The sequence below is a fragment of the Apodemus sylvaticus genome, chromosome 6, assembly GCF_947179515.1.
Source record: "Apodemus sylvaticus chromosome 6, mApoSyl1.1, whole genome shotgun sequence".
Lineage (NCBI taxonomy): Eukaryota > Metazoa > Chordata > Mammalia > Rodentia > Muridae > Apodemus > Apodemus sylvaticus.
Window position 1 is genome coordinate 1287049 of NC_067477.1, and position 26394 is coordinate 1313442.

At 38.3% G+C, this 26394-nt stretch overlaps 1 protein-coding gene across 1 annotated transcript in view; it reads left to right on the forward strand.

Moving 5' to 3' along the window:
* Positions 1-26394, forward strand: part of Abcb5 (ATP binding cassette subfamily B member 5) — a 90521-nt gene that overhangs the window by 41577 nt on the left and 22550 nt on the right. The window contains exons 15-20 of the mRNA XM_052186653.1: positions 1979-2119; positions 5507-5650; positions 6891-6995; positions 7131-7208; positions 17295-17378; positions 24584-24787. Coding sequence (XP_052042613.1) covers positions 1979-2119; positions 5507-5650; positions 6891-6995; positions 7131-7208; positions 17295-17378; positions 24584-24787 — 756 coding nt within the window. The remainder of the gene's footprint in view (positions 1-1978; positions 2120-5506; positions 5651-6890; positions 6996-7130; positions 7209-17294; positions 17379-24583; positions 24788-26394) is intronic.

Below are 26394 nucleotides of genomic sequence, written 5' to 3' on the forward strand. Positions count from 1 at the left end.
GTAGTACTCAGGGTCCAGAGCTGGATAAGACTACTCTGCCTTTACTCCCCAGCTTCCTGTACAGTCTTCCAGCTCTTGCAAAGCAGGAAGTTCTCACATCAGTCTCAGCTTGGCTTCTCTATGTCTTACAATCAAAATGCATTTTCTCTTCAACAGTAGGGTCCTACCATCTCTCTAGTTCTGGTGAGCAGCTAAGAGCAATGACAACAGCCTATGTTGTGTTGGCGGCCTCTGGGGCCTCCTTAAGTTGTAAAGTATCCAAGTCCTGGCACTACGGTTTGCATTTATCGCGGGGTACCTATGTTCAAACTCCTTTTTATTTTTTTAATTATAATTTTTTAGTTAACTAAGTAAATAGTTTCCCATAAGAATTCTTCATACATCCTCAGTTTTGATTGGTCCTTACCCTTTCCCCTGTCTCTACTTAAAACATTTAATACTCCCCCAATTCTCATTATTCTTTTGTCTAGCAAGCTCATGGAAAAATGATCTTTGATCAATAATGGAACTCTTTCTTAGAAAACTTTACTATGAAAACTGGTCAAAGTACATTTTAAATTTTCCACAGAGTAATTCCTGAAGAAGAAAAAAAAGATAGACAAAAGATTTCTTCCATGGTAGAAAAATAACAGAAAGGAAGATGATAGCATAGAAGTGTCTGATTATGGATGATAATGGCAAGTCAGCCTGGTTAAAATTCACTGTACCTTTGTGACTCATTAGCTGTTCTTCAGATTAGTAAAGAATTCAAGCATCCCTGGAATGTGGTCCTTTTGCACATGCTCCTTGGCCAACTGCCCTTCTCTCTGCTGCTACCCTATCTGGGAGCCCACCTTGTACAAGCTCCCTGCACTAGAAGGGACATGTGGTAAAATCACAAATCTACTTTCTCACTACTGAATCAATGGAGAACTGCTTGGGTGTCTCACTAAAATTGCCCTCATCTTTCTGAATTACAAAAAAAAATAAAGAGGAGGGGAGAAAAAGAAAAACTAGGAACAATGCAATCTAACTTAGAATTTAACACTAATCTATATATTATAACACTTTATTCTCATGAAATACCAAGAAACACCCATTTTGCTTTGAAATCTCAGTCTGGATTGGGCTATGGCTATGGGCTATGGGCTATGGAAAGTACTACTGTTTCTTAAGTTCTGCCTCAGGTCCTGGCCACACACACATAAACTTTAAAATGACACAACAAAATACCTTTGTATTCTTTCCGTTTGAGTGTTTTGGTGTGTGTGTGTGTGTGTGTGTGCACATACATACATGTGTGTGAGTGTATGTGTGTATGTATCTGTATATGTGCTCAGATGAGTGCATGTGTATGTATATATATGAATGCATTGTGTGCATGTATGTGTTTGTATATGTGTACATGTATATATACATGTGTATGTGTGCAGGCATGAGTCATGTGTATATGAATACATGTGTGTGCATGAGTGTATATGTGTATGCTCTGTAGGTATACATGCAGGAGTGCATGGATGTGCATGTGTGTGTGTGCAAATGTATGTGTGCATGTGTATGAATGTGTGTGTATTCATGTATGTGTATGAAAGCACCATCTACTTTATATGCTTGAGTTTTTTTTTTTAATGTAAGAGTCTCTAACTAGCCTATATCTCACCAAGTATGCTAAACTTGGTAACCAACAAGCCAAAAGGATCAATCTATGTCTATCTGTCCACATCTTCACACTCCAGCTACTCCCTGACCCCATCTTCCAACCCATACTGTAGCACCCCTTCCTCTCCTCTCCAGCACTAGGATGCTAAGTGTAGTTCACCACACCCAGTTTTTTAAAAACTTGAGTCCTGGGAACCAAACCTGGGTTCTTGTGTTTTCTAGACAAGCACTTTGGCAGCTGAGCTGTCTCCCAATCCCTGCCTTTGTGTTTTTAAGGCATCAGCATGTACACTCTTCATTTAAGGCATCATTATGACAGCATGCACATTCTTCATTGAAGGATATTAAAAAGGCCGATGAACAAATGGAGTCAAGGACATGTTCCACCACAGGAAACACCAGCTATGGTTCTCTGTGCAATGTGAATAGCGCCAAGTTACCCTGCACTGACCAGTTGGAGGAAGCCGTACACCATCAAAAGGTAATGGTTCACCTGCCAACATGCTTGCATACATGTTCTCCAAGGTCCAATTAATCCTTATAAAATTTAGAACTGAGTTACAATAAAATAGTTCAGTGCCACTCAGTTCACAAAATGTTTGCTCTCACTTCTCTGTGACACTAAAAGGGGAGGAAAATTTTTTCATAAAAACATGCTGTTCCTAAGAACACTATGGGTTAAAACAGCAGCTTGAAGTGCCACCCCAGCCACCCCAGAGTCACCACCATCTTAATTTGGGTTAGGATGTTGTGGATCTGAGTCTGGAAGGCACCCAGTGGGACTTAAACAAAGAATTGGATGAACAGCAAGTGAACAGTCATAGAAATTCAAACCAACTATTAAAGAAGAAAAAGGCACTTCTAAGAATGGAGGAGAGCCTGGGAGTCACAACCAACTCAAGATTCTTAAACCCCAGGCCATAATATCATGACCCTGTTGGTTATTTACATACTATCTGCTTTCCCTGCATGTGGAGAAGGGTTTCTAGTTCATCTCAATGTCTCTTTCACCTGCCACTCCTGCTGCAACAGCCTGGACACAGATGAGCCACCTGCACAGTTCAGGCCTCCAGTACCCTCTGCTCCTATGAACAGGGATACTTGTCCCCAAGCTTGTTCTTCTCTGCTCCCAGCACAAAGGTCACCCTGGTTTATCCCTCCTTGCCCCTGAGACTCTTCAGTATTCTCTTTAATCACACCATTCTACCCTGTCTCATTTCTTGTCATAATGAAACTTCTTCCTCTAACCCACCTTGGGCTCTAGATCCACAACTGAACATTCTCAGGACCTTCCCTGGTCAGGTTTCTATTGTTATAAGCACCATACTCAAAAGCATCTTGGGGAAGATAGGTTTATTTTAGCATACAATTGTAGTACACCATGAAGGGAGCAGAAGCATAGATGTAGGAGCTGAAGCAGAGGCTGTGGAGGTTGCTTACCAACTTGCTCCCTGTGGTTCACTCAGTTTGGTTTTCCATATAACCTCCTGCTCAGGAGTGGCACTGCCCACAGGATCTGGGACTGCCCTCATGCATCATTAATCAAGAAAATGCCCCCGTTAGACTGGCCTACATGTTGAGGCATTTTCTCAATGGAGGATCCTTCTTCCCTAAAGTCTCTGTTTTGTGTCAAGTTGACAAAAAACAAAGAAGCAAAGCCAGCATGCCTTACCATGAGCATCACCCACCATCTTCCACGTACCCCCTCCCCTGAGCCCCAGAGCTCTCCTTCTCCCCAGCTCCACGTTCCTGAGCCCTGTGTGATGCTTTGTACTTGTGCTTTGACAGTTTTCTTCCTGAGCTCTGGACTGTATACCCCAGCCCTTCTGCTAGCCTATCCAACACTGCCAATTGTTGATGACTGTAGATGTCATCAGTGGGTATCATAGGAATTTTCGTTTATTTCAAGTAACCAATAGAGTAAAATTTACAACATCTAGCATTTAATAAAAAATTAGTAGAGAAAGAAAACAAAACAAAAGGGCTAAGAAGATGGCTTGGGGGTAAAGACTTCCGGTAACCTGAATTCAATTCCCACACTTGCATGGTAGAATAGATTAGACTCCTACAAGTTGTCCTCTAACCTACACATGTAGTCAATGGCATGTGCATGCACACACACACACACACACACACAATTTTATTAATGTAAAAACATTGAATTTATGTGAGAATTCCTAGTAGAAAATCTTTGTGACTTTAAGATTTCCTAGCTATAATACCAAAAACATACTGATAAGAAAAAAAAAATAATAACAAGTCAGACATTATTGGAGTGAGGAACATTGCCATTTATAAAACAGATTTAAGCAACAGAATAAACCATAAAGTGAAAGTATTTATAAACCACCTATCTGCTGTAGCACTTGAATCGGGCTATATTAAAAACTCCCAAAACACTGAAAAAAAAATTAGCAGCACCGCAAATACAAAGTGAGAGAAAAAAATGAAGAGACAGAAATATAATGTGAGTTTCAGGGGTGGGCACAGATTGAAGGAGCTGGCCTGGCAACTGAGAGGCTGGAGAGAAAGGGCTTGCAAAAGGTACGAGGAAGCTTCTGGAGAAGCAGGTATATTAATATGGCACTTGTTAATAGTCTCATGAATAACTAGCTGCTTCCAAATGCTCAAATTATTCACGTATGTGCAATTGGCTCTGTACAAATCATAATTTAATAAACTTCTAAAATAATCAGATGATATTTAAAATTCTTTAGGAGATTCTTAACTTCGTCAGATTGGTTTGTGCTTCCATATAAAATGCCTATTTCATATTTCTACATCAGATTGTCTTTAAACATTCTTCAATCTATACTATATTAGGTCTTATGACATTGTTCATGATTTTACAGAGATTTTCATTTTTATTTTGCCTTATTTTATGCTATTCTTTTCTATCTTGTTAACACTATTTAAACAGTACTCTTTTTTTTAATTAAAATAATCTGGGCTTTTTAAATCCATAGGGATATAAAAAATACACCTTTTAAAACTGTAATTCACAACTGTAAACAAGGGCATCACAATTGAATGCTGGGATCACAAAAGTAGAATTGACAACAGTAAAATGTTTTTGAATGCATGGCAGCTAAACATTAACTCAATATCATACACTCCATACACTCGGTGAACATAGCAGTGTTCCTGGTTGTCTCACCTGTACTGCATAGGAAAGCATCCCTGCGGTCTATGAGCACACAGCCTGTGCCCCTTACAGGATGTGTGCCCTCACACCTTGCTACACAACTGAACTGGAACACTTCCAAGGCTAAAATGCTAGTAAAACATTGATCTCCGGCACTTTCTCTGCTGATTTCCTGCCTAAACCTTATCCTTGCCTAGAGCATGATATTCAATCTGACAATAGTAAGAAAAATTAAGTTTATTATTTCATGTGATCTTAGCTACCTGAACAAATGACCTCCTGTGCTTTCTTTCTAAATTTTTTATTATTTTATTTTTTATGTATATGACTGTTTTTTTCTTGTTTGAGTATCACCTGTGTATAGTGCCTGAGAAATTAGAGGAGGGTACCAGGTGCCCTGGGACTGGAGTTACAGGTTATGATCTTCCAGGTAAGTGCTGGGAATCAAATCCTGGTTCTCAACCACTGAGCCATCTCTCCAACCCCATTTTGTACTTTCTTAGTACAACTAAGTAAAATTTCAAAAACTAATGTCATACAAATCATCACTTTGATGTAAGATTCTTTTATGTTTGAGACTCATCGTTAGTAATTTTTTCTAAGAAGAATACAACTGCGCACTGCTATTTGTTATATTTGATAGGTTCCAGTGTGCTTCTGTGTGTCCCTCCTCACTTCTCTAGGTTCCATAATGCCCTCAGACTGATGTTGTTTTATTTGTAGACAAGTCTTCCTGAAGTTTCACTATTAAAAATATTTAAATTAAGCAAGTCTGAATGGCCTTTTGTGGTTCTGGGAACATTGGCTTCGGCTTTAAATGGGTCTGTTCATCCAGCATTTTCCATCATCTTCGGAAAATTAGTCACTGTAAGTAAAACTCGCTTGTTTATGCTTTTAACAACTTAAGTGTCATCTTAGAGCACAGAGCTGTAGTGTATTAATCAACAAAATGGAAACCAGAACTTTCAGTGGGTCATCCCCAGGGCAGAGTCCATGGTAGGAAAGGTAGCTCCTGTGCCTAGGAGATGAACCATGTCTGTTATGTAATGTTCAGCTGGGTCTTGTTGGTTGGGAGATCTGTAAAGAAATTGCTTTGTTTTTTAATTCTGACTCCAATGTTGTATCAGCATTCCTAAGCACTGAAGCAATAAAAGAGACAGATACAGCCTCTCTCTTCCCAACCTGTCCAAACAATGACAGACTTTTATTACCTGCCAGCTCAGGGAGAGAGAGTAGGAATTTGAAATTGTGCCAGAGCCCTAGAAGAGTTGACTAGTTCGGGATCTTACTAGACCAACACTGACTTCAGCAGTCCTGCACACAGCTGCATTCCATGTCAATGTGTAGGTCTAATACCTAACTTTATGAATAACTTCTAGGGGCACATACAAATGTCTCACTTTAGAAAAACATTAAGAAATGTGAAATATCAGAAATGATAATTCAAACTGCTGATCTAATTGAAAAAAAACTGTAAGGTCAGAAAACTGTCTCACTGGGTAAAAATGCTTGCCACATAAGTTTGACAACCTGAGTTTGATCCCCAGAATGCACATAAAAAGGCAAACGCAGTAATGTACATCTGTACTCTATGGCAAGATGGAAACTGAGCATAGGCAAGACATATATGGATGGCAGACTAGAATATGCAGTACACCAGAAACAGGATGTACTCTGCCTCAACAAGGTGAAAGGCAAAAAAGAATCCATTACCAAAGTTGACCTCTGACCTATACACAAATAGTCCATTTCACACATACAAATTCAAAGAAGAAAGGGAGAGAAGGAGGAAGGGAGGGAGAGAATTCAAATAATAAAAAAGGGAAACATGCTGTGAAACAAGACTCATTTGTCTAATATATTAACCAAGCAAATGCTGGCAATTAAAAGTAAGTTGATTTTATCGTGTGTATTAAAAGTACACCAGGGAATAATAATAGTGTATAGTTTTGTTTTGTTTGGTTTTGCCCAGAAACGCATAGCTTTTTCTTTACATTGCAATTCCTGTAGAAAATCCTGATGTACGCAGATGTTTTAAATGAGGCTGGTTTTGTTTTCTGTTTACACTTTCCTCCAAGCTTCTGAAGGAAACTCTGTTCCTTTGCAGATGTTTGAAGATAAAAATAAAGCTACATTAAAGCAGGATGCAGAGCTCTACTCCATGATGTTAGTTGTCTTGGGCGTAGTAGCTCTTGTCACCTACTTGATGCAGGTAAGCCTTTTATTGGCTGAACAGCCCTGGGCAGGATTCTATGTTTACATTATCTTCTCTGTTCCAATTAAAAATATAACTGAATGTTACAAAGAGAGTTAAGAATAAATGTAGAACTTTTTGTTTGTTTCCTAGGGGTTGTTTTATGGCAGAGCAGAGGAAAATTTAGCCATGAGATTAAGACACACGGCATTCAAAGCCATGCTCTACCAGGTCAGTGAAAGGAGTGGAATTTTTCTTCCTTTAATTTAGATTTGTTGTCTATTCTAACATTCTAACCTTTCATTCTTTCTCATTTCTTGACATAGTCTTTATATCAGATCATTGAAAAGCATACTTTGTGTTATTGCTCTAGGCAGCAAAAATCTACCATTAGAATTCTTATGAGCATATTCTTCTAATAAAAGCATATCCTGGGTCTGGAGAAATGGTTCAACAATTAAGAATGCATACTGCTCTTCTGGTAAACCTGAGTTTAGTTCCCAGAATCCACATGAGGTAGCTCACAACCACCTGTAATTCTGACTCTAAAGAATGTGACCATATCTGGTTTCTGAGAGAACTGTACTCACATGCACATACCCATGTATGGACACACACACTCATACACACAATTAAAATTTTTAAAATCCAAATTATGAGAATTATGAGGCTTCAAAAAATAACAGATTTCAGGTCTACTAGTATTCGTTGCATTCATCTTCCCTTTGATGAGCAAGGTTATTTCAGAGGATAAAAAAGAAAGACCACATGTAAAACTGAAAAGGAGAGATGTGAACTCTGGCACCTCAGAATACCCTTGTAGGACTCACTGATGTACTAAGGTCTCATCCATGGGCCAGAGAAGGTTTTTCTCTCCAAAGGCTCGCAGCTACTCTGGAGAAAGTCATCAATTCACATAACATTTGTGTGCCTGGGGTCACACTGCTGCAGATGGCCAGTCACTCTTGGAAATAGCTGAACTAGGTGGATCAAGTTCTAATCTCCCACCAGGGAAGTCTGGCACCTGAGGTAGATGGGGTTCCCCAAAGATCCCATAGTCATTGATCCTTGCTTCACCTTCTGTCAGCAGAGCTTGTCAGAAAAGTGTCCTGCCTGGCAATTGCTTTTCAGAAATGAAGTTATTATCATTCCAGGGCAGTTGTCAAAATCAGTTTTCACATCTTCTTAGCAGTCTTGAGACTGCCATTCAATGAATTCCTTGGCCTGTGTCCTACAGCACACAGCTTCCAGCAGTGGGTGCCATCATGTTCTCTGTGCAGAAAGGTCCTAGCTCAGAAATTTCCCCACAATAGAAATATCCTCTAATCTAAAACAATTTTTTAAAAAAATAGCTCTAATCCCTGCATGTTTCTCTCAGTAAATTTCTATTTCTTTACTTATTAACACCTTATGTCTCCACCTCAAATCTTAATTAATGTGAGACTGTAATTAACTAAAACTATATTTCACACCTACTGACTCACCATTTCTCTCTTCATGAATTCATGTTTCCCCTAGTTCAGATCTATTTATGTCCATGGAAATTATAACTTCTTCCTGAATTATCTTAATATTTAACATTTTTCTGTATTACTTTGAACTTCCCCTTTGTTCACAAAATAATTTCTAAAGATTTATTATTTCATTTTTAATTATTAGTATGCATGTCCATGTAGGTATGTGCACATGAATGCAGGTAATAAAGAAAACCAGAGGCTTCAGGTCTCCTAGAACTAGAGTTAGAAACTGTTGAGTGTCCTGACTTATGCTCTAGGAACTAGGGTATTCTGGAAGAGCAGCAAGTGTTCTTAACCACTGAGCCATCTCTCCAGACCATGTTCACAAAATATTTTAAGAGAAAGAGCCTCAAGATCCTAAGCTGCTTTAATGTCCAGAGAAGCTGTCAAGTGCTCTGGTGGTTGATGCCACACAGACCCTTCTCTAACTTTAACTGTGTGAAGATCGCCAGCACTATAACACTTCTAAACAAGGGCTTGCTACTGTCCAGACCATTCTATCCTTCAAAACCATGAAAGCTAAACAGAATCTGTGTGTTGCTTAACCAACTTCATTCAGTTTTGCTATAATTTCACTCAGTCCCTTTCAGCAGATTTTTTTTGTTTTTCTTTTTCCAACTGTTCTTCAGAATTCTTCTTGCACCTTGTATTTGCTTTGTTTGGGATGGAGGGGGCTGGTGTGGGTATAGCAGTTTTAGTCTTTTCTTTGTAAGTACCTTCACAATGTTGCTTTGTCTGTGGTAAGGGAGACAGCCAATAGGAGATTTTAGCTAACTTTTATTGTCTGGGTTTCTGTTCTAAGATAAAACTTAGAAGCCTTAGAAAGCATGCTGAGGCTTGCAGTGCCTTTTTACAACCATTTTGGAATCTCACCGAAGTAGACACATTTATAGAATCGGGTGTGGTTTTCTATAGATATACAATCTATCTTTTATGTGATTACTTAAGAGCCTTTCAGCTAAATAATTACTCTGATTGTGCTAAGTTCCATGATTGAAACTATTGTTCACCGCATTTTTTAGTGGTCAATATTGATATACAGAGCTATAAGGTTTAGGGTCTTCCCCACACTCTGATTTTCCCTCAAAATTGTTTGTTGGGGGAGTCTAGGTGAAACTGAATCTTTCAGCCATCAGATAATATCACTGACAGTAGCCACGTAGAAGTCTCAGGAAGGCCTGGAACTTCTTCCAAAAGGTTGTGAGGCAACAAATCCCAGAGTTCAAAAAACAAGAAATAAAACTCAGCCAGAATGCCTCAGTCAGATGAGAGGCACAACAAGACAGTTTCTTAAGAACTGTGGCCTCTTTACTGAAACTCAAATCCCAGCCCTAGCACTTGTCAGCTGTGTGTCCTTGACCTAGTCCCTCCATCTCTCCTTCAATACATCCATTTCCCCAATCTACAAAATGTGGATTCATAATACCTCATGGGACTGTTGTAATAACTACAGGAAAAAACACACACCACACTCTTCTTCGAGTGTGATTGTATTAATTGTTGGTAGGATAAGGGTATATCAAAATTCCTGATAGCCTCTATTTATAAATTACTTTACCTCTGGGAGGACAGAAAAAGCAAGCCAATCTTCACTCAGTACCAGCTAAATTCCAGAAAATCTGCTATATATTTTGGCACATGCTCAGTACATAAGAAGACAATCTCTAGGGTGCACAATTGCTCACTTGTAGAAAGCAATTTCAGCCATACTGCTGATTGGACAGGTGACTAAGACTGTTCATTGCGTGGTATAGTGAGTACTACAGAATCTAGACCATAATATTCAGATTTCATTTTTCCATATTTGTCATATCACACCTAAAGTTTCTTCATGTGTCCCATGTTATATTGAAGTCTAGATACAAATAGAAAGTGGATTGAGTCTCTTAATTCGAGGGCAAGTTCTGTAGAATAACAAGTATTTAACTTCTGATTCCAGTGTTGTAACCATATTGCATCTCATGATTGTTCCCCTTGCTTCACGCAGAGACTGTCATCACAGCTTTGGGTCACCTAAACCCCTGAATCCTTTGGAAAAGCTTCTCATGGCAGTGGCTCACACGGTTCTACACAGCTACACCCATCCTCCTCTTGACACACTCCTGCATAGATCTTTCTTCTCACATGCTGCATGACTCATACCCTGCTTCTATTTAATTTCTGTTTCCTTGACAGCACTGTGTAACCTGGGCCTCAAAGTGCTAGCTGGGTTGTATCAAGCCAACAGTTTCTTAATTATTGTTGTTATTGTTGTTGTTGTTATTGTTGTTGTTGTTATAGGAACCATGTTCATCAGTATCTCCACTGGGTTTTAATCCCAAAGTGTGGTCTGAGTGAGGAGGAGGAAACACTCAATAAAAAGAAATCATTTCCTCAGGCTAAATACTCTGAAGAGCTGTGTCTGTCAGCTGCTAAAAAGGAACAAATTCTTAACTTGTGTTTTTATTGCTCATGTTTTTTACCTGCCTTCTTTAGACTCTGTGCTTCTAGGCATCATCTGTCCAGCCTTCCTTCTACCTCTTACTTCATAGTGCCAATGAGTTACCAAACTCAGGAAGTATGTAAAAAGTGTCACATAAAATCTTGCCTGTATGAATCCGAAAGGAAAGAAATAGGGTTTTGGGGGGTTTTTTGTTTGTTTGTTTGTTTTTTGTTTTGTTTTTTTTTGTGTGGTTTATTTTCGTTTTGTTTTTGTTTTGACACTGATCTGTTTAGGTAAAAAACAGATTTGAAAACGTTCCTAAATTGTACTGGACATTACTCCACTGTGCAAATAGAATGTTCTAGATATACAGCTCACTGCGAATGGCTGTGTAACATGCAGTGAGTGCTAGGTTCATTCCCCAGTACCAAAACCCTAAGCAAATGAATTAATAAATAAATAAGTAGTCTTCTCCTCACAAACTGCTTACAGAATAGAACTGAAAATCACTCTTTTGTTGCAATGGCCATTTTAACAATGAACATTCTACAATTGTAGTTCTATACTCTGCATATTATAATATGGTAATGAGTCCACAAGTCTGTCTTACATTCTTCAGTCTAAAAAGAAAAAACATAGAGCATTATGAAATAAGATGCAGGTCTGACCCGGCAAAGTGGAGGATCCATCTGGAGGCCTCTGGTGGGAGCCTTCTGGTCACCACCTCTGGATCAGGAGCAGCTTGGGCCATGCGCCCTGTCCCCAAGCAGTGCAGAGGCCAGTGGTGCATCCAGAGACCTGCTGCAGGGAGGCAGCTTGCACGGGTGAGTCCTGCATTGACAACAAGACCAACTAACACCAGTGAGATCTAGATGGCAAAAGGCAAACGTAGGAACTTTACTAACAGAAATCAAGGGAATATGGCAGCATCTGAACCCAATTCTCCGTAAATAGCAAGTCCCGGGTACCCCAACACACCAGAAAAGCAAGATTTGGATGTAAAATCACTGGTCATGATGCTGTTACAAGAACACATGAAGGACATAAATAAATCTCTTAAAGAAATTCAGGAGAAAAATGATCAAAAGCTAGAAGCCCTTACAAGGGAAACACGAAAATCACTTAAAGAAATTCAGGAGAATATGGGTCAAACGATAGTAGCCAATAAGGAGGAAATGCAAAAATCACTTAAAAAATATAGGAGAACTTTGATCAACAGGCAGAAGTCATGAAAGAAGAAACACAAAAATCTCTCAGAGAATTACAGGAATTACACAAACAAGCAAGTGAAGGAACTGAGCAAAAACATCCAGGATCTAAAAACAGAAGTAGAAACGACTAAGAAATCGTAAAGGGAGACAACTTTGGAGATAGAAAACCTTGGGAAGAAATCAGCGACTATAGATGCAAATGTCAACAACAGAATACAAGAGATAGAAGAAAGAATCTCAGATGCCGAGGAGACCATAGAAACCATGGACTCAACAGTCAAAGAAAATGCAAAATGCAAAAAGCTTGTAACCCAAAACATCCAGGAAATCCAGGACACATTGAGAAGGCCAAACATAAGGATTATAGGCATAGATGAGAGCGAAGATTTACAACTTAAAGGGCCAGCAAATATCTTCAATAAAATTATGGAAGAAAACTTCCCTAATCTAAAGAGAGAGACACCCATGAATATACAAGAAGCCTACAGAACTCCAAACAGACTGGACCAGAACAGAAATACCTCCAGTCACATAATAATCAAAACCGCAAATGTACTAAACAAAGGCAGTAAGAGAGAAAGGCCAAGTAACATATAAAGGAAGACCTATCAGAATCACACCAGACTTCTCACCAGAGACTATGAAAGCTAGAAGATCCGGGGCAGATCTCATGCAGACTCTCAGAGAACACAAATGCCAGCCAAAACTACTATACCCAGCAAAATTCTCAATCACCATAGATGGAGAAACCAAGATATTCCTTGACAAAACCAAGTTCACCCAATATTTTACCACAAACTCAGCCCTACAAAGGATAATAGGAGGAAAACACCAGTACAAGGAGGGAAACTTCACCCTGGAAAATGCAAGATAGTAACCTTCTTTCATCAAACCCAAAAAAAGATAACCAATCAAATATAAAAGATAACATCAAAAATGACAGGAAATAATAATCACTATTCCTTAATATCTCTTAACATCAATGGACTCAATTCCCCCAATAAAAAGACATAGACTAACGGACTAGATATGTAAACAGGATCCTACATTTTGCTGCATACAAGAAACACACCTCAGTGTCAAAGAAAAACACTACCTTAGAGTAAAAGGCTGGAAGACAATTTTACAAGCAAATGGTCTCAGGAAACAAGCCAGAGTAGCCATTCTAATATCAGATAAAATTGACTTTCAACCTAAAGTCATCAAAACAGACACTGAGGGACACATCTTACTGGTCAAAGGAAAAACACACCAAAAAGAACTCTCAATCCTGAACATCTATGCTCCAAATGCAAGGGCACCCTCATTCATAAAAGAAACTTTACTAAAGCTCAAAGCACACATTCCACCTAACACAATAATTGTGGGTGACTTCAACACTGCACTTTCCTCAATGGACCAATCAGGAAAACAGAAACTAAACAGGGACACAATGAAACTAATTGAAGCTTTGGGCCAATTAGAGTTAACAGATATATATAAAACATTTCACCCTAAAGCAAAAGAATATACCTTTTTCTCAGCACTTCATGGTACCTACTCCAAAATCGACCATATAATTGGTCACAAGACAGACCTCAACAAATATAAGAAGATCGAAATAATCCCATGTCTCCTATCAGATCACTATGGAGTAAAAGTGGTCTTCAATAGCAACTAAAACAGCAGAAAGCCCACATACACATGGAAACTGAACAATACTGTACTCAATGATACCTTGGTCAAGGAAGAAATAAAGAAAGAAACCAAAGACTTTTTAGAATTTAATGAAAATGAAGACACAACATACCCAAATCTATGGACACAATGAAAGAAGTGCTAAGAGGAAAACTCATAGCCCTGAGTGCCTCCAAAAAAAAAAAAAAAAAAAAAAAAATGGAGAGAGCATACACTAGCAGCTTAATGACACACCTGAAAGCCCTGGAGCAAAAAGAAGCAAATTCACCCAGGAGGAGTAGAAGGCAGGAAATCATCAAACTCAGGGCTGAAATCAATCAAGTAGAAACAAAGAGAACCATACAAAGAATCAACAAAACCAAGAGCTGGTTCTTTGAGAAAATCAACAAGATAGATAAACCCTTAGCCAGACTAACCAAAGGGCACAGAGACAGTATTCAGATTAACAAAATTAGAAATGAAAAGGGAGATATAACGACAGAAACTGAGGAAATTCAAAAAATCATCAGATCTTACTACCAAAGCCTATACTCAACACAACTGGAGAATCTGGAGAAAATGGACAATTTCCTAGACAGATACCAAACACCAAAATTAAATCAGGACCAAATAGATCATCTAAACAGTCCCGTAACCCCTAAAGAAATAAAAGGGGTCATAGAAAGTCTCCCAACCAAAAAAACCACGGGACCAGATGGCTTCAGTGCAGAATTCTATCAGACCTTCAAAGAAGACCTAACACCAATACTCTTCAAACTGTTCCACAAAATAGAAACAGAAGGATCACTACCCAACTCGTCCTACGAAGCCACAATTACACTGATACCAAAACCACACAAAGATCCAACAAAGAAAGAGAACTTCAGGCCAATTTCCCTTATGAATATTGATGCAAAAATACTCAATAAAATTCTTGCCAACCGAATCCAAGAACATATCAAAACAATCATCCACCATGATCAAATGGGCTTCATCCCAGGGATGTAAGAGTGGTTCAATATACAGAAATCCATCAATGCAATCCACTACATAAACAAACTCAAAAAAAGAAAACCATATGATCATTTCATTAGATGCTGAAAAAGCATTTGACAAAATTCAGCATCCTTTCATGCTAAAAGTCTTGGAAAGAACAGGAATTCAAGGCCCATACCTAAACATAATTAAAGCCATATACAGCAAACCGGTAGCCAACATCAAACTAAATGGAGAGAAACTTGAAGCAACCCCACTAAAATCAGGGACTAGACAAGGCTGCCCTCTCTCTCCATATCTTTTCAATATAGTACTTGAAGTTCTAGCTAGAGCAATTAGACAACATAAGGAGGTCAAAGGGATAAAAATTGTAAAGGAAGAAGTAAAATTATCACTATTTGCAGATGACATGATAGTATACTTAAGTTACCCAAAAAAGTCGACCAGAGAACTCCTCAGCTGATAAACAACTTCAGTAAAGTGGCAGGTTATAAAATCAACTCAAGCAAATCAGTTGCCTTCCTATACTCAAAGGATAAGCAGGCTGAGAAAGAAGTTAGGGAAATAATACCCTTCACAATAGCCACAAACTATATAAAGTATCTTGGTGTGACTTTAACCAAACAAGTGAAATATCTTTATGACAAAAACTTCAGGTCTCTGAAGAAGGAAATCTAAGAAGACCTCAGAAAATGGAAAAATCTGCCATGCTTGTGGATTGGCAGGATTAATATACTTAAAATGGCCATCTTACCAAAAGAAATCTACAGATTCAGTGCAATCCCCATCAAAATCCCAACTCAGTTCTTCACACAGTTGGAAAAAGCAATCTTCAAATTTATCTGGAATAACAAAAAACCCAGGATGGCTAAAACTATTCTCAACAGTAAAAGAACTTCTGGGGGCATTAGTATCCCAGACCTCAAGCAATACTACAGAGCAATAATGTCAAAAACTGCATGGTATTGGAACAGGGACAGGCAAGTGGACCAATGGAATAGAATTGAAGATCCAGAAATGAATCCACACTCCTATGGTCACTTGATCTTTGACAAAGGAGCTGAAAACATCCAGTGGAAAAAAGATAGCCTTTTCAACAAATGGTGCTGGCTCAACTGTAGGTCAGCATGCAGGAGAATGCGAATTGATCCATTCTTATCTCCTAGTACTAAGCTCAACTCCAAGTGGATCAAGGACCTCCACATAAAACCAGACACACTGAAACTAATAGAAAAGAAACTGGGAAAAATCCTTGAGGACATAGGCATAGGGGGAAAGTTCCTGAACAGAACACCAATAGCTTATGCTCTAAGATCAAGAATTGACAAATAGGATCTCATAAAATTACAAAGTTTCTGTAAGGCAAAGGACACTGTCAAAAGGACAAAATGGCAACCAACAAATTGGGAAAAGATCTTCACCAACCCTACATCTGATAGAGGGCTAATATCCAATATATACAAAGAACTCAAGAAGTTAGACCCCAGGGAACCAAATAACCCTATTAAAAATGGGGTACAGACCTAAACAAAGAATTTTCGCCTGAAGAAATTCGGATGTCCAAGAAGCACCTTAAGAAATGCTCAACATCATTAGCCATTAGGGAAATGCAGATCAAAACAACCCTGAGATTTCACCTCACACCAGTCAGAATGGCTAAGGTTAAAACCTCAGGAGACAGCAGGTGTTAGCGAGGATGTGGAGAAAGAGGAACACTCCTTCACTGCTGGTGGGATTGTAAGATGGTACAACCACTCTGGAAATCAGTCTGGCGGTTCCTAAGAAAACTGGGCATGACACTTCCAGAGGATCCTGCTATACCTCTCCTGGGCATATACCCAGAGGATTCCCCAGCATGCAATAATGATACATGCTCCACTATGTTCATAGCAGCCTTATTTATAATAGCCAGAAGCTGGAAAGAACCCTGATATCCCTCAGTGGAGGAATGGATACAGAAAATGTGGTATATATACACAATGGAGTACTATTCAGCAATTAAAAATAATGAATTCATGAATTTTTTAGGCAAATAGATGGAACTAGAAAATATCCTAAGCGAGGTAATGCAATCACAAAAGAATACACATACAATGCAATCATTGATAAGTGGATATTAATTAGCCCTGAAGCTCTGAACACTGAAGATACAATTAGCATATCAAATGATTCCCATGAAGAAGGAAGAAGAGGGCCCTAATCCTGGAAAGGCTTGATCCAGCATTGTAGGGGGGTACCAGGACAGAGAAAAGGGAGGGGAAAGATAGAGAATGGATGGAGAGAAGAGGATTTATGGGGAGGACTTGGAAAGAGGAAGGCTTTTAGAATGTAAACAAAGAATATAGAAAATAAATAAAAAAATTAAAAAAAATGAAATAAGATGCAGAAGTCAGTTGATCTGTAGTGTTTACAGGCAAGTGAGGAGACAACTAAATTCCTTCAAACAATATAAAACAAAAATCTCAGACCTGAGAAGAATGTCTCTCTAACCATATGCCAATTCCCTTCTCTCTAGGATATGGCCTGGTATGATGATAAAGAGAACAACACTGGAGCCCTGACTACAACGTTAGCCATGGATGTAGCACAGATTCAGGGTGTATGTATTATTGTGATTTTAAAATTTGTTTTTACATTTATGTGTTCCATGGGTGAGTGAGCATGAGCCACAGCCCACATGCAGAAGACAGAGGACAGCTTTCTGAAGTTGGTTCTGTCCACCTACTACATGGGACCTGGGGATCGAACTCAGGCACCAGGCTTGGTGGGAGGTGACTTCTCCCACTGATTCATCTTACCAGTCCTGTCGTTTTATTTATTAAACAGCACTCTGAGTGGCATGCATGTGTACCTACACATATTCATCTAAGCCTGTCTGTGGCTTATGCTGAGATGGTCCAGCATTAAGTAGTATCATGGCCCTCGGGGAATTCCTAAGGAAAGACTCAAGGATATCTTTGATATCATCAGGCTATTTTCCACCTAAAATAAAGAATCTTTGGCTCATGTACTAGAATAATTCTAAAACTAAAAGAGATTAGTTGAATTAGAGACAGGAGTTCACAAAGAAATTGCAGAGCAAAAAAATAGCAAGAGGAAAACACGCACACACATACATACAGCACAGACTTTCCATTGCTTTGTTTTGAGGCAGAGCATCATTAAGTAGCCCAGGCTGGCTTTGAACCCATGAGGCTCCTTTCTCAGGCTCCAAATGCTAGACTTAAAGACCCATGCTTCACCCAGCTCCAGAATGTCAATGAAGGAAAAAGTTTAATTTTCATTTCCTCAGAAACTAAGACCTCATTTAAAGGGATATCTATCAATGTGTACTCAGTGGTATGTCTCTGCAGATCATGTTAGGCCATGTATATAACCATAGCCTGTCATATTACAAGGAAATGAGACACTGCTCATAATATTCATGTTATTAGCATAGCAGCAGCACACTGAACATGATGCTTGGAAAAGTGCAGGAACAGGGTTGTGTGCAGGAGGAAAAGAACAACTTGCTAGCCAGGTATAGTAGTTTATGACTGTAATCTCAGGATTCAGAAAGCTGGGCAAGAGAATTACTCCAAGTTCCAGGGTAGCTTGTTTCACATAATGAATTCAAGGCCAGCCTGGGCTAGATGGTGAGGATAGATAGATAAATAGGTAGATAGGACAAGTTTCAATTTTCTTCTAATTATTTTATTAAAATTAATAAATAGGGCCAGAGAGATGGCTCACTTACTGCTCTTCCAGAGGTCCTGAGTTCAATTCCCAGCAACCATATGATGGCTCACAACCATGTGTAATGAGATCCGATGCCCTCTTCTGGTGTGTCTGAGGACAGCAACAGTATACTCACATAAATTGAAAAAGAAATTAACTTTTATAAGACAATTAAAATTTTAATCTAAATGAGAAAATGAGTATAAAGCAAATTGTCTTATTCTTAATTTAGGTGAGTTGGGTTTTCCTTAGTATGGATGTGGGTGTGTGCTTGCACATGTGTGGATGAGTGGGCCCATACATATTTGGCCAGAGGCCAGAGGAGGACATCAGGCATCTGCTCAGTCACCTGCTTCCTTATTCCTTTGAAACAAGGATGAACCTGGAGCTAGGCTGGTCCCAGAACACCCCAGCAATCTGTCTCCAGCTCCTGCAGTGCTATGCATACAGGTGCATATGGCTGTGCCTAAGTTATGTGGTAAAGGACCAGAACTTAGACCTTCGGGCTCTCAAAGCAAGTGCTTTTGTCCACTGAGCCACCTTTCCACTCCAAGATAAAATTTTAAAGTTCTGTTAGGATATGAGCTCTGGAAGAGTTAAGGAGAATCTCTAAGATTTTATTAGGTAGGATTTCAATTCTAAAATATGGCTGAAGACCTCAATCTTACTAGCATTCATGGGCAAAAAAAAAAATATGTAAAACAAATTGAGCACAGTATTTGTCTAATAGGCAATAGGTTGTCATGAATAGCCAGTACATTTGAAATAGTAGTTACAACCTTAAGCAGAAAATGTCAGTTCCGGTAAATCCATAGAAACCCCCTACTCCCAAAAGGTGGGATTTTTTTTCCTTTACTGTGCCAATGTGCTAAATTTTTCATACTGCCTATCTGTCACATATTTTGAAACCCTGGTGGGGGGGGAAGAAAAAAGGGGGAAGGAGGGAAGGAGGGAGGGAGATAGAGGGATGTGAATACAATAGGAACAGGTTTTAAATGATTTGGGGATAAGAACTCTAGCTCTGGCCATAGGATGTGTGGCATAATTACAACAACCTTAAGATATGAAGGTCAGACTGTTTTGTGCTACAGCTGCAGAAACACAGAAGCAGTATCCCCTGTGTATCCACTAGGCTCACGGAAGTGGAGCCCTTTTGCAATACGTCCCCCTGTTCTGAATTAGGAGGAACAGAGTTCTCAGTGGGTAGTCATTTGTGTGCTGCACTGTGCTTTTAGGAGTCTCGGTCACCAGTTTTTCCTTGTTGGAGATAGTCCTTGTAGATGATGAGACGACATTTGTTGGTGAACACTTCCATGGCTATGCATTGGAAAGATATATATTATATATAAGATAATTTATTTTTCATACATACTAAACCATTCCAGCTTTTAATTAAAGTCATATAAATAAATCAGTAAGTTATTAAAAGTAGAAAAAAATAATGGTGATGGGTCTGGAAAGATGGCTCAGTGGTAAAGGACACTTATTGCTCTTGTAGAAGACCTGGGTTGAGTTTCCAGCACCCACATGGCAGCTCAGAACTATCTGTAATGTCAATCCTAGAAGATCCAGTGTCCTCTTCTGGATTCCATGGGCACCAAGCATGCCCATGGTACACAGACATTACATGTAGTCAAAACTCCCACACACGTAAAATAAAAATAAATAAGACCTTTTTCGAAAAGTAGTATTTATAGAATAAATGGTCAGGTCATATGTACTTTGAACTTGATGACTTTAAGATGTAAAATGAGAAAAGACTTCTGAGTATAAGGGAGTCTGATACTCTTTTAATACAAGTCCACAAAAATGTTTGCCTGGTCACATAAGGGTGACATCACACCCAGTGTGATGGGTAATCTTCATGTCAGACAAAGAGTGACTTGACAGTCTTATTTGCCTGCTAACACCTTTCTCAAGAAGGAAGATTAGAGATGTGTCTAGAAACAATTTAATATCATATTTCTACCCTATGAATTTAGCTAAATCATATTCCAATTCCTGTATTGTGCAATTTCAGTTATAGTTTGTCAAGTAGAATAGTGTGAATGTTAATAAGACAAACCCTTAATAATAATGTCCTAGTTAGAAACCTTTTACTAATGGTCCCAAATATATAATCTTCTATATTATATGTGTACATGCACACAGTCAGCTTTTGTGAATTTGTCCAACAGATTCTTTTTTCTGATGACAAATATTCTCACTGTCACTTTTAGAAGTTCTGATACTTTGAGAACTATGATCAAAACACATTGGTGAAATGCAGTCACAACACATTTCCTAAAAGAGTTGAATAACACAGCCTCTTTAACTGGTATTGTTTTAGCCCAGAGTAATGGCTTATTGCCCACCTATCCGTCAACAAACTCTCATATAATAAGTAGTTTTAATAAAAGTCTAAGTCCATTTCAGATTCTTTGGAATCTAGACTCTACAAGATTACAAGGTATTGTTTCTGTATATTCTAGTAACTCTGTCATCAGCCAAAGTTCTTATTCATTTTCACACAAGAAAAATCCTACCATCACCATGGAACACATTCTATGCCACCAGCAGACCCAATGCTAATGCCAAGATCTCTGCTCCTCAAAGCTATAATTATGTTGCCTCAAGAAATCATAAACACTTACATCATTTATTAATTTCAGAGCCAATGAGCTGATCACTTTGTGCTAGTATATTAACTTGGGCAATGATGATCTCATTTCTTGATTTCTGACATGGGAAGTATATAAAACAACTTGATAGTCCTTTTGAGCCAAGAAACATTAGTAGTTATTGAAATGACTTTATTTAGCACAGTATAAGCTAACATATAATTATAATCCTGCCTGGAGGTTTTAGTCTAAGTTTATTAAGAATGGTTATCAAGTATGTAGCAAAATCTGAAATTCAAATCTATGATAAACACATGATAAATTCTATGCTTTTCCACCAAATGCACACTGCTGAATTATAGCAATGAGTAAATATAGTTTGCATGTATTATATTATATTATGGCAAGCTTTTATCTGTTTGTCCAACTAATTCTTATTTCTTCTCATAAATATTTTCACGACCACCACTTATAATACATCTTAGTAGATTCCACTTCAGGTTGTTCTCTCTCAGGTTTTTAAAACTATTCTCATGTGTAGTAGTTCTACATAGGAAATAATAACATTATCTAACTTTTCAGTCACTTTAAGTTCCACTCACAAGAAATGGAAACAAACTGAATAGGAAGTAGCATTAACATATGTAAACCCATTGTGAGCCAGGAACCCACTTAAAAACAAAAATTTATATATAAATCTTTATATATGTAATATATGCACATCTTTATATTAATAGAGAAATAATCACCATCACATACTAAGGGAGAGAGAGAGAGAGAGAGAGAGAGAGAGAGAGTGAGAGAGAGAGAGAGAGACTTGCTATGTGGCTTAGGCTGGCCTCAAATTATGTAGCAGCCTAGGATATCCTTAAACTCAAGATCCTCCTGCCTCAGCTTTCCAAGGTAACAAATATGTACCACCCAATTGTCTATCAAAATAATCTAGTTATCAAAAATTGACTATTGATGGTGCTCTCTCTGTATCTTCAGCTTCAAGCAACAGTTATTAAACCAGTAACAACACTGTAATACGATCTGCATTCTGGACGCAGTTCTTCCACAGCTACTATCTAATGTAATTAAGCTAACTATTACTATCTTTTTTTTTTTTTGGTCTGGCTGATAAATAAGCCACTTGGACAATCACTTTGGTTTAAGTTTCATTTCTTCATATATTATGAAGAAATTTTGGCTTTCCATTTCAAATTTCCTAATTTTTCTGAACGTTGTTTTCCTACAAAATGTGAGTATGATAAGTATTCACTCTGGTAGCACTTTTTTATTTTTTTTTTAGTAGTATGCAGTATCACAGCATTCAGGCCAATAACTGTGTGATCTAATGAGAACACACAGTGATTCGTGATGTGTTACAATTGTAAGAATGGCAGTAACAGGGCAGCATCTGTAGCACCACTGTATTCTCTATCAACTTGAAACCAATCTTGTAGTCTTGAATGGGAATTGGAAAAACTGCAGAGACTCTTGGATTTCAAGAAATTTTAAATAAGTAAATGCAGATGTAAATAATAAACGTACACATTCACACACATACACATACAGATATGTACACATTCACACACACCAACATTCACACATGCATACACATACACACACACATACACACATGCACAGACACATACACATATACACTCACACACATACACATATATACACACACACACTTAGATGCACACACCCTCATATATACACATACACATACCCACATGCAAATTCCCTCATATATACACACTCACACATACATACATACACTCACACACATATGCACACACCCTCATATATACACATTCTCTCTCACACACACACATGCACACACCCTCATACACAGACATGCACACACCCTCATATATACACACTCACACACATACACTCACATGTGCACACACATACATGCACACATTCAGAAATACACAGACACACACACACACACACACACACAGCCTCCCAGTTCTGCTCACTGGCAGTCCAATCACAATGAGCACAAGAAGCACAGATCTCCTCAGCAATACTGCACTTTCCTACAAGTACTCTTGTCTCTTCGTGCTCTCTCATGTGTAATCCAGGACTCATGGAGGTGCCTAGTGCTCAGCACTGCTATGAGATGAGCAAGAGTGACTGATGGAAGTCATGTGACAGGTTAACTGTGCCAAAACTACACAAAAATCTCAAGTTTGCAGATTCCATAAGAAAATATTGTTAAAATAGAAGTTAACAATTTACCTTAGGATCTTTTTAGAGACTAAGAGTTGATTTTAATAAATATGTAAGCTAAAGCCCAGAATTCTTTTTATGCAAATATAATACATGAAACCTTTGTGAAAGTTCATATACACAATTTAAAACATATTTTCCAGGCACTTAAATTTTAAGTGCATAACATTTTGCAAGTCTGCAAAACTGGTACTTTAGCGGTATTAAATATTAAGATATTTATTTTCCCACTGAATGTAACAACAATTTCATCACAGCAAACACTAAAAAAATGCTTCACAAAAAACTAAGTCACTCTTACTTTTTTTTGTTTTGTTGTTCTTGCTTACAGTACTCATTACTCTGCTACTGATTCAAGCTTCTCATTTATTTTCACAAGTTTCTGAGTTAGAGGGTTGGTAAGATCACTCTGCATTTGTCATTCAAACCTGACCAGAACTTGAGTGGTTCTCAGAGCCCACATAAAGGTGAACAGAAAGAAATAACTCATAGAGCTGTCCTCTGACTTCTTCATGTGGCCTGCACACACACACACACATACACACACACATATGCACACACACATGCAATGTAGTAATAATATTTTATAAGTTAGGATTGAGATAGGGTATGAAATCCATATGAATTACTCTGTGTGTGTGTGTGTGTGTGTGTGTGTGTGTGTGTGTGTGTGTACAAACACAGAACATCTTTAAAGAGACAAATCCTGTTACTTCAACTCTCCATACATTTAATTTTTATCAGAATGTGAAATCATATACAGCTAAAATGAACTCTTGGAGTAACCTTATAATAGGTCATATTTGCAGGTCATGGTGGTATACACCTTTAATCCCAGCACTCAGCAAGCAGAGGTAGGCGGACCCCTGGGAGTTCAAGGCCAGCCTTGTCTACACAGTAAGCTCTTGGACAGCCAGGATTCTATGAAGAGAGACTGTCTCAAAAAACACAAAAAATAAACAAAGCAAACAAACGAAGCAGGTCATATTCAATTTCAAATAATCTAAAACATCTACCATGCTTCTACAAATGCATACAGTGTTAAAATAGACAACATTCCATGTGGCTGTCTCAATTCTAGATGTAAGGTTGAAAAATGAAAGGATTCCTTAGCCAGGTTTTCAAGAAATATGTGTCCTCATTAATCTTTAAAAATAGTCTTAAAGAACAAGTTCAAGTGGAAGTTTAGAAGCACCTTATTTTACAGGAAACTATAAGAAGAATTTTAACTCCCCACTCCAAATATGTCTGGTTCTAGGCAGCGACTTCAAAACTTGGGATCATAACACAAGATGTGACCAACATGAGTCTGTCCATTCTCATCTCCTTCGTATATGGATGGGAGATGACACTCCTGATTCTCAGCTTTGCGCCTGTACTCGCAGTGACAGGAATGATACAAACCGCAGCAACGGCTGGCTTTGCCAACAAAGATAAGCAAGAGCTTAAGTGTGCTGGAAAGGTAAGGTACAGGCTCTTGTTTCCACCCTGAGGAGTATCCACTTACAGATCTGTGCATTAAACAAAACCTCAATGTCATACAAAACATTTAGAACGGCAACCAGAAGATAGCAAGCACATACAACAATGTCCTCCATTATTACTGTTACTGTCCAGGGGAGGTTTCTAACTCCATAGACCCCCATCCTCTATTTACTGAATAATTAAAATTTCACAAATAATAATCTTGGGCATTTTATATTTCAAAATGTCAAGAAATCTTAACAGTTACTGAGTATAAGAAAGATATTGATATTGACACCTAAATAATTCTATTTTAATAATCAATAATTGAAATAAACAATTCATGCAACCATATATTCTTTTGGCACATTTAAGTTTCTCGGGATCAACTACAGTTAAAACAAACAAACAAACAAACCAAACCAAAAAAACCACAGTTTTTGAAGTTTAGAGAAACCCTGACATAGAGCTAACCATCTGTGATGAAAGAGGGTCATGTGACCTAAGGACTGACTTCACCCAGGTATCCTCTCTGTGTAGTGCTGTGATTTATTCATCTTCTACCCACCTGTTCCTCTAGTGGCTAGCAATGCATTACTATCTCAGGGTGGCTACAGTTACATTGTGTTTTAATGCTTGGTGGGGAGGGGAGGGGGGAAGTATTCTGGGCTTGGTTTTGTTTAGGTAGCTTTGTATATCACATTCGTTTTTTTATCATGACAGCATTGCAGCATGCATATACTGGGTCTTTTCTGAGATACACATTCTAGGCCTTAGACTTTTTCCTCTAGTCGCCTGGCTTCAAAGCTCTGCCATATTGACAGCTGTACTCTGAATATGCAAATTACTTTAACATCATCTAGAGTCCACTTTACAGAAACTGGATTAGAGCTAGCATAGCATATACATCACAAATACTCTTAAGTGCAGACAGTTACTTCGTGATCAGGTTTGCCTGACCCTTGGACCTTTTTACATTTCTTATACTAGATAAGGAGCCTTGGAATGTCTACTTGTGCTGGATAAACTGAATTGCTTAGCAAATATTTGTCTCAGAGATAGTGTTTACCCTCCCTGTATGCTTTTAAAAAGGTGGTAATTTGGAAATTTTATAAATTATTAAGACATTAATTAGATTTTTTATCTGATTTTTTGTATTATAAGATTAACGTGACACTGTATGATTAGTAATTGCCTTTAAATTAGGCAATCTAAATCTGTACCTGCAACTTTTAACAACTCAATTTAGCAGCCAGTGAAACCGCTCAGCAGGTAAAGGCACTTGCTACCACACCTAATGACTGGAATTTGATCCTGGAATCCTGCAAGGTAAAGGAGGAAACTACCACTCAAAGTTGTCCTCTACCCTCACCAAGGATGTAGAAGCACACCCTACCCTCTCCCATACACAAACACATGCACAATCAATCATCAATCAATGAATCATCAGTGTAACTTTAAGGTTTTAATAATAAAAGATGCTGGTCTTCTGTCTTAGTAATGGTTTTTATTCCTGCATAAAACATCATGACCAAGAAGCAAGTTGGGGAGGAAAGGGCTTATTCAACTTACTTCTGCATTGTTGTTCTTTACCAAAGGAAATCA